Source organism: Schistocerca serialis, chromosome 2 (assembly GCF_023864345.2).
Source record: "Schistocerca serialis cubense isolate TAMUIC-IGC-003099 chromosome 2, iqSchSeri2.2, whole genome shotgun sequence".
In the NCBI taxonomy this organism is placed as follows: Eukaryota; Metazoa; Arthropoda; class Insecta; order Orthoptera; family Acrididae; genus Schistocerca; species Schistocerca serialis.
Window position 1 is genome coordinate 709,692,793 of NC_064639.1, and position 15,162 is coordinate 709,707,954.

Sequence of the window (15,162 nt, forward strand, 5' to 3'; positions counted from 1 at the left end):
GAAGTGATACCTCCAATTATTCCACATACTAATAGTTGTATGTGAATATTTAAGTATTAAAGGTAATTAGTCTCACGCGTATATTTAAATAATAGTAGAGCAGAAAATTTAATTGGGACACATTAAGTTTGAAGAAATTTTGCTTAACAGTCATTCAATTACTGAGCTATTGCCAATATATGAGTATACTATAAGCTCAGGTTACATCCATCGTAATCTAGCCGAAGCATAGATTTCCACAATAATATTCATCCATATTTATAAAATATACCATGGTCAAAATAATTCAGTACACATGGTGTTACAAAAAGGTACGGCCAAACTTTAAGGAAACATTCCTCACTAAGAAAGAAAATATGTTATGTGGACATGTGTCCGGAAACGCTTACTTTCCATGTTAGAGCTCATTTTATTACTTCTCTTCAAATCACATTAATCATGGAATGGAAACACACAGCAACAGAACGTACCAGCGTGACTTCAAACACTTTGTTACAGGAAATGTTCAAAATGTCCTCCGTTAGCGAGGATACATGCATCCACCCTCCGTCGCATGGAATCCCTGATGCGCTGATGCAGCCCTGGAGAATGGCGTATTGTATCACAGCCGTCCACGATGCGAGCACGAAGAGTCTCTACATTTGGTACCGGGGGTGCTTAGACAAGAGCTTTCAAATGCCCCCATAAATGGAAGTCAAGAGGGTTGAGGTCAGGAGAGCGTGGAGGCCATGGAATTGGTCCGCCTCTACCAATCCATCGGTCACCGAATCTGTTGTTGAGAAGCGTACGAACACTTCGACTTAAATGTGCAGGAGCTCCATCGTGCACGAACCACATGTTGTGTCGTTCTTGTAAAGGCACATGTTCTAGCAGCACAGGTAGAGTATCCCGTATGAAATCGTGGCGGTGAATCGAGGAAGTACAGTACATACTGACGAAACTAAAGTGAGCTCTAACATGGAAATTAAGCGTTTCCGGACACATGTCCACATAACATCTTTTCTTTATTTGTGTGTGAGGAATGTTTCCTGAAAGTTTGGCCGTACCTTTTTGTAACACCCTGTACATGGTCCCCGTCTAATCTATCTGGCGCCGTCCAGGGAAGGGGTCACCAGTTCTATTGATTAATTAATAATTGTAAGAATAATAATTTGAAGGAAATTTGCTGGCGCCGCACAAACGGCGCCACAATAGTGAGTTCGCTCGGGAGCGTGTGTCTCAGCTAATTTACCCACAGCAACGCACACCCCAGACAGTTAGGCTTATGATTTTTCGTATACACGAAAATCTCTTAAGATGTAATATTGGATTATTAGATGACATTTCTTCGAGTCTTGAAGTTATTTATCTCCTCTTCTTTGAAGACAATATTACAGCGCCAGTTTGCTCTGCTCAAATTTCATGCTTCTCCGAAGTATTACAGGTACCGGTAACGCAGATACGAGTACATCAGATGAAGTAAGAAACTATAAGTGAAGTTGACTTCGTAGCATAAGAATTAAAATATTTAACATTATTAGTGAACTAAACAGAAATCCACGTCCTTTTCCCCATCATGGACAGGAAAAGACAGTACAAGATCGATGAACCATCGGATAGGAGTTTTTACAAACATAAGACAATTAATGTTCTTCATCTTTTCTCACTGACTCCACAGACTTGATTGCTGAGGGCCTACAGCGTCTTAATCTTTGCCGTAAACTACTTAGGCGAATGAATGGATAAAAATAGACAAAAAAGACATATACCCATACAGGTAAACCAGCATAAGGTCCAATACATACTGCACGCTATGTAACTCTCAAGGAGGTCGCCTTCACTCTTGATGGTGCGAACATTTGTGATCACCTTGGTGAGCCATTTTCATTCGGTGTCCATGATGGAAGTCGAAGGTTTGTTTTGAACATTTCTTGAATGTCGACAATGTCCATTTTGTGAAGTGTTTTTTGAAACCGCAAAACACACTGCGCTTTCTCCTGCATATACGCCAGTATGACAGCAGTATTCTCAAATAAATTACTCTACCTGTAACAAGAGAGAGAGAGAGAGATAGAGAGAGAGAGAGAGAGAGAGAAGAAATCATATGCTGTCAGAGCACAATAGAAGATTGACCTCTGCATCTCCCGACACTCATTTTCTGTCGAGGCACATGATGAGTCATTAGCAGCTAATATTTTTCCTGTCGTAAATTACCCTTACGAAGGACCGAATTTGCGACCTCGCACTCAAGGGGCTCCTTGCAAGATGTTATCTTCACGGGTCGGTTCTCTGATTAACTGCTCAAAGTAATTTTAACTTAGAACAATTTCACATGGCTATACCACCTGGCTTAATCATATGAGTCTCCCAGCCCACAGCTTGTAAATTAAAATCTCCACCTAAAGCTGTAACATGATCAACAAGTTTCTCCTCAACTGTTGCACGACTATAGTGCTCTGAAAGCATGTGATTTCTTGTCTGTCTCTCTCTCTTTTGTTAGTGGTAGGGTAATTTGAGAATACTGCTTTCGTAATGGCATCAATGCAGGAGAAAGCGCAGTGTGTTTTGTGGTTTCACGAAACACGGGCGCGCGTTATATTTCAGTGAAGAGTCCATGGCCGAGATATGCCAAACGTGAAGAGCTTCAAAGGATGCCACGAGAAGCGTAAAGAGCCTGGCGGTGCTGGTGCCATGGCAAGAAGCGACAGACGTTGAGTCAACGACGACATTGTCGACAGCGCGCGTACAGCATTTCAACGCAGTCAGCGGAAATCGACACATGTTTCCAGAGAAATAGGCATCCCTAAGAGCATTGTGCTGAAGATTTTACACAAAACGCTGCATTTCGATACATACAGAGTGCTATTCCTGCAAGATTTGCAGCCAGATGATCAGACGGTGACGAAAGAGTTGTCGGCAAAGACACGCAGAGAATCCGAGGATCGCCTAGACGGGAAGAGCGATCATTAAAAAACTTTACGAGTTAAGCTACCGTTTGCTACAAACCGCATAACTGTGTATAGGGTAGTTGCTTCGAAATAAATTTTTGTGATCAACGAAAGACTTTATCCTGTACAGCACTGTACCTACAAGAATAGAAGTTAGCAGGAAATCGACATACTGTACCGTTATAAAATTTGACGAGATCGGAAATACTGTTCTTTGTTCATGCATCGTTTAATACGAAAATCTTTTAACGAGATTCCCTCTGTCCTTGTATCACTGGGTGCCTGTCTGGCCATCCGGATTTACGTTTTCTGTAGTTTCCCTGAATCGATTGAGACATATGCCAGAATGATTCCTGTCATCAGGACAAGACCGAATTCCATCCCCAACTCTCCCTAAGCTGAGTCTGTAGTCCGTCTCTAATGAATTCATCGTCGATAGGACTTAACAGCCAAGGCTGTACCGAAGGGGTGGTGATATTGGACCCCACCAAAGACACAGGTTCAGAGGAAGAGCAAAAACTGACCGAAAAAAGAAATTACCGTTTAGGAGTTAACCGGGAGAGTTGCGTGAGTTTTCCTAACCCTCGTGGCTTGTGTTTCTATCTTACGCATATGAAAAACAGGCTTTGCCTCGGTTCGTGAATGTAGTTGCACGTTGTTGTCATTGTGTCGTTTCGACCAAGTAATGAGTACGACAGAACAGACGTGTATCACTTAACAAGGTTCACACAGCTGCCGCTACACAGCTCGCCCACGTTCGACAGTGTTCTTGATGCTACTTCGCCGCCACGCTATTGTAGAATCTGAGGACGGCGACCGGGTGTTGAAGCAAAATAACAACCTACGTTTTATAACCGAAGGCTGCCGGCTGAGGACTACAACGACAAGTGAGTGACATGTAGGAAGCAAACAAAAACGGTGGCGGGCATAATTATGTTAATTTACTTGCCCCGCTAGCCATTATTTTTGCTGCTCCCATGTTTCGGTTCGTATTGTCTGATGCACACATAAAAGAAAAATTCAAGAATAAGCCTTCTGTGGTTGATCAATAATATTACAGGAGTTTGTAGTCGTTCACCTGTAGGCAGCCATGACTTAAGCTGAAATTTTTTCAACTCTTAATTATAACCCTTTTCCTTGAATTTCTATTTAATAATTTGTACATCATCAATAATTTACGAAGAGCAAATGAAATCTGTTAATTATAGATCATACTAAAACTAATACATAGTGGCTGCCATAAAAATAAGACAAATTTCGTTTTCCTTTCAATGTATCTTTGTAATAAACAAAATAATTAAATACGAATTGGTTTACTACAAAGATAAATTTTAATTTGTTATGTGCAATATTTTTCATCCGTGCAGTTCATTTAAATAACGTTTATCAATAATGCTGCACTATTATTAAACCTACATACAAATTCATAAAATTTTCTAAATCAGTTTAGGAAGAAAAGAGAGAAATGTACTTATATGAAAAGAATGCGCTGGGGAGTGGAAAGTGCCGCGTGGTAGGCGTAGCTTATGCAGTTCTGCCAGCGGCGCAGAATCACCACGTCACAGCTATGTGTAAAACCCTAAACTTCCACTCTTCTCGGGTTTTTAAGTTTTGTAGTAGGGATAAATTCTAGTTCCCGATTCCACTCGTTGGCTTTGAGCAATGATGTCGTACCAGGGGCAAGTACGCTACGTAGAGGCAATCGTTGCAAGCAGCGGATGAATGGTTCAAATGGCTCTGAGCACTATGGGACTAAACATCTGAGGTCATCGGTCCTCTAGAACTTAGAACTACTTAAACCTAACTAACCTAAGGACATCACACACATCCATGCCCGAGGCAGGATTCGAACCTGCGACCGTAGTGGTCGCGCGATTCCAGACTGTAGCGCCTAGAACCGCTCGGCCACCGCGGCAGGCGCAGCGGATGATATTCGTAAACAAACAAATGTATTTCCGTAAACAAACAAATGTATTAATAGTATACGATAAAATTTCAATCACAATTGATGCGCGATTATTTACTAAGACACGAATTATATCGAAACGAACTGAAGATAATGGAAATAAATAAATAATAGCAAAACAAAAGAGATATAAGTGTGCGTGAAAAAAATTATTGTCGTGATTTATGCGATTAAGAAAAGCATGGAGAACGTTTAAATTCCAATACAGTATAGTGCAGGGTGAAGCAATATTATAAAACAGCGATAATTTATAATTATAATTTCTGAATCTAACGGGACAACCGAGCGAAATTGGGGGTTTTGGGCAAGGAGAAACTGAAATGTAGCACAACAACTGGAAAACAAGTAAATAATAATTAATATGAAATAGTAGCATGAAATGTCGAAAAACCGATATAGAAAGCCCAAAAAAAACAGTACACAAAAAACGAAAATTCACAGAAGTAACGTATCAACAACTAGAATTGACCTATATACATAATTCTAGTTACCGATTACAATATTAGTTACTTTTTCGCTGTAGTTCAGAGAGTAATTACACTACTGGCCATTAAAATTGCTACACCACGAAGACGACGTGCTACAGACGCGAAACTTAACCAACAGGAAGAAGATGCTGTGATTTGCAAATAATTAGCTTTTCAGAGCATTAACACAAGGTTGGCGCCGGTGGCGACCCCTACAACGTGCTGACATGAGGAAAGTTTCCAACCGATTTCTCATGCACAAACAGCAGTTGACTGGCGTTGCCTGGTGAAACGTTGTTGTTATGCCTCGTGTAAGGAGGAGAAATGCGTACCATCACGTCTCCGACTTTGATAAATGTCGGATTGTAGACTATCGCGATTGCACTTTATCGTATCGCGACATTGCTGCTCGCGTTGGTCGAGATACAATGACTGTTAGCAGAATATGGAATTGGTGGGTTCAGGAGGGTAATACGGAACGCCGTGCTGGATCCAACGGCCTCGTATCACTAGCAGTCGAGATGACAGGCATCTTATCCGTATGGCTGTAACGGATCGTGCAGGCACGTCCCAATCCCTGAGTCAACAGATGGGGACGTTTGCAGGACAACGACCATCTGCACGAACAGTTCGACGACGTTTGCAGCAGCATGGACTATCGGTTCGGAGACTGTGGCTGCGGTTACCCCTGACGCTGCATCACAGACAGGAGCGCCTGCGATGGTATACTTAACGACGAACCTGGGTGCACGAATGGCAAAACGTCATTTTTTCGGATGAATCCAGGTTCTGTTTACAGCATCATGATGGTCACATTCGTGTTTGGCGACATCGCGGTGAACGCACATTGGAAGCGTGTATTCGTCATCGCCATATTGGCGTATCACCCGGCGTGATGGTATGGGGTGCCATTGGTTACACGTCTCGGTCACCTCTTGTTGGCATTGACTGCACTTTGAACAGTGGACGTTACATTTCAGATGTGTTACGACTCGTGGCTCTACCCTTCATTCGATCCCTGCGAAACCCTACATTTGAGCAGGATAATGCACGACCGCATGTTGCAGTACTGTATGGGCCTTTCTGGATAAAGAAAATGTTCGACTGCTGCCCTGGCCAGCACATTCTCCAGATCTCTCACCAATTGAAAACGGCTGGTCAATGGTGGCCGAGCAACTGGCTCGTCACAATACGACAGTCACTACTCTTGATGAACTGTGGTATCGTGTTGAAGCTGCATGGGCAGCTGTACCTGTACACACAATCCAAGCTCTGTTTGACTCAATGCCCAGGCGTATCGAGGCCGTTATTACGGCCGGAGGTGGTTGTTCTGAGTACTGATTTCTCAGGATCTATGTACCCAAATTGCGTGAAAATGTAATGACATGTCAGTTCTAGTATAATATATTTGTCCAATGAAAACCCGTTTATCATCTGCATTTCTTCTTGGTGTAGCAATTTTAATGGCCAGTAGTGTGCTAACGGTGAAACCCTATTACATTTCAGTTCACAAATCTCCTCGAAAAACGATCTACATAATGAACTATGAAATGACCAGAATCGGTAACTAGAACTGACGTATATAGCTTAATGCTAATTATCGATTCCAATATTTGTTAATTTATGTGAATTTTCGTTACTTGTGTACCGGCTGCTCTTTCAGGATTTCTGTGTCGGTTTCTCCACATTTCAGGCTACTGTTCTCGTTATGTTTCATATACTTCACCATTTATTTCATTTTCCGTTGTTGTGTTACTTTTTAGTTTCTCCCTGCCCAAAACGCCCACTTTTCCGCGACAGTCTTTTTATATTCAATAATTATTACTGTTATATTAACGATATTTTATAATATCACTTCACCACACGCTAGACTGCAGTAGGTTTAAAGGTTATTTGTGCTTTTCTTACTCGCGTAAATTACAATATTAATTTATTTCAGACATGTATATTTCTCTCTTTCTGCTTTTTATTTCCGTTACTTTCAATTCTCCCCTCCCCCTTCCCCCTCTCCTGACGAACCATGGACGTTGCCGTTGGTGGGAAGGCCTGCGTGCCTCAGCGATGCAGACAGGCGTAAATCAGGGGTATCTGTTGAGAGGTCAGACAAACGTGTGGTTCCTGAAGAGGGGCAGCAGCCTTTTCAATAGTTGCAGAGGCAACAGTCTGTATGATTGACTGATCTTGACTTGTAACACAACCAAAACGGCCTTGCTATACATGTACTGCGAATTACTGAAAGCAAGGGGAAACTACAACCGTAATTTTTCCCGAGGGCATGCAGCTCTACTGTATAGATAAATGATGACGGCATCCTCTTGGGTAAAATGTTCCGGAAGTGAAATAGTCCCTCATTAGGTCTCCAGGTGGGGACTACTCAAGAGGATGTCATTATCAGGAGAAACAAAACTGATGTTCTACGGATCGGAGCGTGGAATGTCAGATCCCTTCATAGGTCAGGTAGGCAAGAAAATTTAAAAAGGGAAATGGATAGGTTAAAGTTAGATATAGTGGCAATTAGTGAAGTTTGGTGGCAGGAGAAATAGGACTTCCGGTCAGGCGAATAAAGGGTTCTAAATACAAAATCAAATAGTGGTATTGCAGGAGTATATTTAATAATGAATGAGAAAATAGGGATGCGGGTAAGCTACTATGAACAGCATAGTGACGCATTATTTTAACCAAGGTAGACACGAAGCCCACACTCACTACAGTAGAACAAGTTTACATGCCAACTAGCTTCGCAGATGAGTAAGAGATTGTGGAAATGTATGAGATAAAAGAAATTATTTACACCCTTAAGGGAGACGAAAATTTGATAAGCATGGCGGACTGGAATTCGAAAGAAGGAAAAGGAAGTGAAGAAATAGTAGTAAGTGAATATAGACTGGCGGAAAGGAATCAAAGAGGAAGCCGTTTGGTAGAATTTTGCAAAGAGCATAATTTAATCGTAGCTAACACTTGGCTTAAGAATAATGAAAGAAGGATGTATGCGTGGAAGAGACCTGGAGACACCAGAAGATTTAAGACTGATTACATAATGGTAAGACCAAGATTTCGGAGCCATGTATTAAATTGTAAAACATTTACAGGGACAGATGTGGACCTAGATGAACTGAAAGAACCAGAGGTTGTAAAGAGTTTCAGAAGGGGTATCAGGGAACGGTTGACAAGAACAGAAAAAAGGTATACAGTAGAAGAGGAATGGGTAGCTTTGAGAGATGAAACAGTGAAGGCAGCAGAGGATCAAGTAGGTCAAAAGACGAGGGCTAGTAAAAATCCTTGTGCAACAAAAGAGATACTGAATTTAATCCATGAAAAGAGAAAATATAAAAATGCAATAAATGAGGTTGGCGAAAAGAGAATACAAACGTCTAGAAATGACATCGACAGGAAATTCAAAATGGCTAAGCAGGAATGGCTAGAGGACAAATCTAAGGATGTAGAAGCGTATATCACTAGTGGTAAGATACATGCTGCATACAGGAAAATTAAAGAGGCCCGTACGAATATCAAGAGCTCAGATGGAAAACCAGTCCTAAGCAAAGAAGGAAAAACAGAAATGTCGAAGGAGTATTTAGAAGATAGGAGGAGGAGATGTACTTGAGGACAATATTATGTAAGCGGAAGAGGATGTAGATGAAGATGAGAAGAGAAATATGATACTGTGTGAAGAATTTGACAAAGAACTGAAAGACTTAAATCGAAACAAAGCTGCGGGATTAGACAACATTCCGTTAGAGCTACTGATAGCCTTGGGAGAGGCAGCCATGGCAAAACTCTTGCATTTGGTGAGCGACATGTATGAGACAGACTTCAAGAAGAATATAATAATTCCAATTCCAAAGAAAGCAGGTGCTGACAGGTGTGCAAGTTATCGAACTATCAGGTTAATAAGTCACGGTTGCAGAATACTGACATGAATCCTTTACAGATGAATGGAAAAACTGGTAGAAGCCGACCTCGGTGAAAACCAGTTTGGATTCCGGAGAAATGTACGAACACGTGAGGCAGTACTGATCATACGTATTCTCATAGAAGATAGGTTAAGGAATAGCAACCCTACATTTATAGCATTTGTAGACTTAGAGAAAGCTTTGACAATGTTGGCTGGAATACTCTCTTTCAAATTCTGAAAGTGGCAGGGATTAAATACAGGGAGCGAAAGGCTGTTTACAATTTGTACAGAAACCAGATTGCAGTTATAAGAGTCGAGGGGCAAGAAAGGGAAGCAATGGTTGAGAAGGAAGTGAGACAGGGTTGTAGCCTATCCCCATTGTTATTCAATCTATCTATTGAGCAGGCAGTGAAAGACACAAAAGAAAAATTTGGAGTAGGAATTAAAGTCCAGGGAGAAGAAATAAAAAAATTGAGGTTTTGCCGATGACATTCTAATTCTGTCGGAGACAGCAAAGAACGTGGAAGAGCAGTTGAACGGGATGGACAGTGTCTTGAAAGGATGAAAGAATAAGATGATCATCGACAAAAACAAAACGAGGATAGTGGACTGTAACCGAATTAAATCAGGTGATGTTGAGGGAATTAGATTAGGAAATGAAACCTTAAAATAGTAAATGAGTTTTGTTACTAGAGCAGCAAAATAACTGATTCTCGAAGCAACGAGGATATAAAATGTAGACTGGCAATGGCAGGGAAAGCGTTTCTGAAGAAGAGAAATCTGTTAACGTCGAGTATAGATTTAAGTGTCACGAAGTTTTTTGTGAAAGTATTTGGGGTCTAGTGAAGCAGGGGATACAACCTGTCGGCTTTGACCAATGACGTCAGAATTGGCCAGAGAGCATTTATTACACAGATGAAAGAGCTGACAAGACTGTTCAGAAACAAAGGAATACGAGAGACGAAAAATATAGTTGACATCTATCAAGGCAAGTAGTATTTTCACGTTTAGGATATCGCATGTTTGTGTCGTATTATTTCTGTGGAAAATGAAGGGGAAAAATGGATGGAAATATTGGTAGCATAGAATACCTCACGTCACATATATATGGGTTGTATCTCGTACCTCATTTGAACTGTATTGGTTAACTGCAGTACGGGATACAAGTTTAGCGTACGTCGATTTCTTCGTTTTCGTTAGCATTAATATCCTGTTGTTCAGTTGAACTATACAGGTCAACTGAAGCACGGGATACAAATTTTACATGTGTTGTTTCTTTCGCCTCTGCTATAACTAATAGTCTGTTCTTAAGTAGATAGTAATACTACCGATGACAGAAGGAGCTGCGTACATAATATTTGTATTCCAACTTCCGTTCAACTATATGTATGTACACTGCTAACGAAAACGTGGAAATGGACGTACGTCACATTTGCAACCTGTACCTCAGAGGCAAGAAGACGACACACATACAATTTGTACCCGTACTTCACTATGGGGTATAGGTTTTTTTTCGCCTTCGATGCTAATAGTATCAACTGAAAGTTATAATTTTGATCACAGCAGTGACAATAGTATCTCATTCTTTAGTTGAGCTATATAGCTATACACAACATTTGTATCCCGCTCTCCAGTTGACATGCGCAGGTAAATCTCATCAGTGTTACATATGTCGTTCTTTTCGAATAGGTAATGTCAGTGTAAAGGTCAACTGAAGGACGGGATGCAAATTTTAGTTGTGTAGGGCGTTTCGCCTTTAATATTGCTAGTACAGTTTCGAAAAAATCGTACTGATTGTAGTGCTGGGAAACGAAAGAACGACAGCTGCGAAATTTCTATTACGTACTGGAGTACACGAAAACATACGTAATGGTGTAATACAACAATGAAATACGTCAAAATAGTCAAATGCAGTAAAAGAAAAAAAATTGAAAACTGAACTTACCACATGGGAACTTCTTAAAAGAACCGAAGCTCACCTGGAAATACATCAACAAAAATCACACACCCACATTCACAACAAACAAAACATTACGAAAAGACACACTCACACACACACACACACACACACACTCACACACATACACGCACAGACAAACACATTCACTCCCCACCCCCCATCCTAATGTGAAATTAGCTAACATATTTCGAGCGGTGCATTTGTCCAACACGTTTAACAAAACATTTCAACGGGCAATATGTTTGGGGAATATTACACGTCCATGAATATTCGTCTTAGTGATTTTGATGTGTGGAAATCCGGCGTTTCCCCGTCCCTACAAGAGATTTCACAGCTGACCATGCTATTTGTGCAAGCCCGTGTGGATAATGATCTGAATTCAATATTGTGATTAACTACGAGATGCTGATAACCCCTTTCCCCTAAATCCCTATATGAAGAAAAACCATCTGAAATTACAATGGAACCCTCTGCAACATGATCTTCAATTAAGCTGACCAAAACTTCCTTCCTTCGATTGAGTGCTACTTTAAACACTACATCGTCACCCTCTTGACCTGAAACTACAGCCCCCCAAGCCCATAATTCCACCTGTGGTTGTACTTCCTTTTGCCAAAATGCGACTCGTCAATTTCGACCATAAAACCCGGCCCCCTATATTTCATGTGTTCCCCACAATCTTCCCTACAAAAAGAGTACCAATCCACAACTGTACGCTTACTTGCACGACATTCATGGACACACAGCCACACAGGATATCTCAAACACCAACAGTACGTAATTTTCATAATGTCTCTCAAGACGAGCTTAGATTTTTCGAACCACGTTCGTCGTCTAATGGACCGCCACAACCGATCTTTGCTGCAGCGCCATAAGTACGGCGACGAGATACACTTGTGAGGCGCATATGTTAGCCGCACTCACGACATCGAACATACTCGGCAACGAGACCTCACATTTGTAAAAAACAAATCGTGGCCAACATGTCTACGCCCATAGCCTCTCTCAAATTATCCAGGTTCATCGGAACAGATAAATCCATACCTATAAACGAAAATACTAAAAATTGTCCTGAAATAAGAAACTAATATTCGAAATTACCTCAATATCACGAAGAATGAAATTAAGCACCGAATGAATTGCAAACAACCAATTATTTAAATAAATGCACACGAAGAATATTTTGAGCAATATGTAGCGATCTCTTTCAAAATCACATTAAATTATTTTAATGTACAATGATAGCTCTTATCCGGAACACAGAAGTGTTTTATTATCTATGGCTGAAAGTGAAGACAATATTATCAATGGACGATAAACAGTTTAGACAAGAAGAGAATAGAAGCTTTTGAGATGTGATGCTACATAAGAACGCTGAAGATTAGACGGGTAAATCACGTAAATAATTATGGAAAAGAGAAATTTGTGGTACAACCTGACTAGAAGAAGCGGTCGGTTGGTAGAATACACTCTGAGGCATCAAGGGATCACCAATTTAGTACTGGAGGGCAGCGTAGGGGGTAAAAATCGTAGAGGGAGAGCAAGAGATGAATACAGTAAGCAGATTCAGAAGGACGTAGGTCGCAGTAGTTACTCGTAAATGAAGAGGCTTGCACAGAATGGAGTAGCGCGGAGAGCTGCATCAAACCAGCCTTTGGACTGAAGACCACAACAACCTTCACTTCTTTTCGATATAATCACATGACCTGTGACTGTAATTTTATCGTATGCTTCATTCGTTTGTTTACGAATATTATCAGTTTCTTTCAAAGATTACCTTTAAGTAGCGTCCTTGCCTTAGATATGACGTCATTGCTCAAAGCCGGCGGGTGGAATCAGTCATTAGAATTGACCCGCGTATTGTATAACTACAGTTTACGTTATAAAACCCGACTACATTTTGCTAAAGTTGTAAATCCTCCACAGAACACAAATATCTATTATACCAAACCTACAACTATGACTCACTTCTGAGCAGCTGCTCCGTCTCCTTACTGTACTTCACTACAGGACTGTTGAAGATACAGGCGCCTCGTACGACTCTCGTAGGCTTGTTCGACGACATTACTTATACACTCGTTTTTCTGTGGAGGCAGACGGACAACGTGAACACACAGAGAACACGAGTGCTTCTGCAATTTGTACTGCGCCCGTGCAGGGACAAAGCCGCGGATTCCGAGGTAGAACTCTGCGACTCGCACATTTCACGGAGAGACGCCAGTCGGCGGACAAGCGAAACGCCACGTGTTTACAGACGCCAACTCGTTGCTACGGCGACCGTTGCCCCACGGCTAACAAGCAGACGATCGTCGGTGTACCTGCACCTACACATATGCTCTGCAAACGACAGTGAAGTGAATGGCGGAGGGTACTCAGCGCTGAATCACATGTTACAGTTTCTTCCCGATCGGAAAATCGTACGTGCCTCTGTGGACGTTTTAATTAGGTTGATGTCTCCGCGGTCCCCGTGCGAGCGATACGTAGATGTTTCTAATATCTTCCTAGAGTCATCACTTAAAACTGGTTGTCGAAACTCTGTATGCACAATTACAAGAGATGTTGTTGTTGTGGTCTTCAGTCCTGAGACTGGTTTGATGCAGCTCTCCATACTACTCTATCCTGTGCAAGCTTCTTCATCTCCCGGTACTTATTGCAACCTACATCCTTCTGAATCTGCTTAGTTTATCCATCTCTTGGTCTCCCTCTACGATTTTTACCCTCCACGATGCCCTCCAATGCTAAATTTGTGATCCCTTGATGCCTCAGAACATGTCCTACCAAAAGGTCCCTTCTTCTTGTCAAGTTGTGCCACAAATTCCTCTTCTCCCCAATTCTATTCAATACCTCATCATTAATTATGTGATCTACCCATCTAATCGTCAGCATTCATCTATAGCACCACATTTCGTAAGCTTCTATTCTCTTCTTGTCCAAACTATTTATCGTCCATGTTTCATTTCCGTACATGGCTACACTTCATACAAATACTTTCAGAAACGACTTCCTGACACTTAAATGTATACTCGATGTTAACAAATTTCTCTTCTTCAGAAACGCTTTCCTTGCCATTGCCAGTCTACATTTTATATCCTCTCTACTTCGACCATCATCAGTTACTTTGCTCCCCAAATAGCAAAACTCTTTTACTACTTTAAGTGTCTCATTTCTTAATCTAATTCCCTCAGCATCACCCGACTTAATTCGACTACATTCCATTATCCTCGTTTTGCTTTTGTTGATGTTCATCTTATATCCTCCTTTCAAGACACTGTCAATTCCGTTCAACTGCTCTTCCAAGTCCTTTGCTGTCTCTGACAGAATTACAATGTCATGGGCAAACCTCAAAGTTTTTATTTCTTCTCCATGGATTTTAATACCTACTCCGAACTTTTCTTTTGTTTCCTTTACTGCTTGCTCAACATACAGATTGAATAGCATCGGGGAGAGGCTACAACCCTGTCTTACTCCCTTCCCAACCACTGCTTCCTTTTCATGTCCCTCGACTATTATAACTGCCATCTGGTTTCTGTACAAATTGTAAATAGCCTTTCGCTCCCTGTATTTTACCCTTGCCACCTTCAGAATTTGAAAGAGAGTATTCCAGTCAAGATTGTCAACAACTTTCTCTAAGTCTACAAATGCTAGAAACGTAGGTTTGCCTTTCATTAATCTTTCTTCTAAGATAAGTCGTAAGGTCAGTATAAGAGATAGTTTGCGTTTATCTTCAAGCGCCTGGTGTTGTCCTTCTTTGTATACGATATTGCAGTGCGTGTGTTGTTCAGAATGCGATGCAATGTTCGTTAGGACATGGATGCGTTTCCGAAGGAACGACTACGGCGACTGCAGCCATAATGAAATGCACGAAATGTGTTCGCAGTTGCTGATACAACTTTCAGCTGTATAAGGTAATGACGACAATGAAAATTTGTGCCAGGCTGGGACTCGAA

General features: G+C 41.2%; 1 protein-coding gene across 2 annotated transcripts in view; it reads right to left on the reverse strand.

Annotated features, from left to right (window-relative positions):
- LOC126457889 (UPF0193 protein EVG1) overlaps positions 1-15,162 on the reverse strand; it is a 188,031-nt gene that overhangs the window by 158,924 nt on the left and 13,945 nt on the right. The window contains exon 1 of one of the 2 annotated variants that reach the window (XM_050094561.1): positions 13,184-13,421. The exons of the other annotated variant lie outside the window; for it this stretch is intronic. Coding sequence (XP_049950518.1) covers positions 13,184-13,280 — 97 coding nt within the window. The 5' untranslated portion in view covers positions 13,281-13,421. Of the gene's footprint in view, positions 1-13,183; positions 13,422-15,162 lie in introns of those variants that run through there. 2 annotated transcript variants of the gene reach the window in all.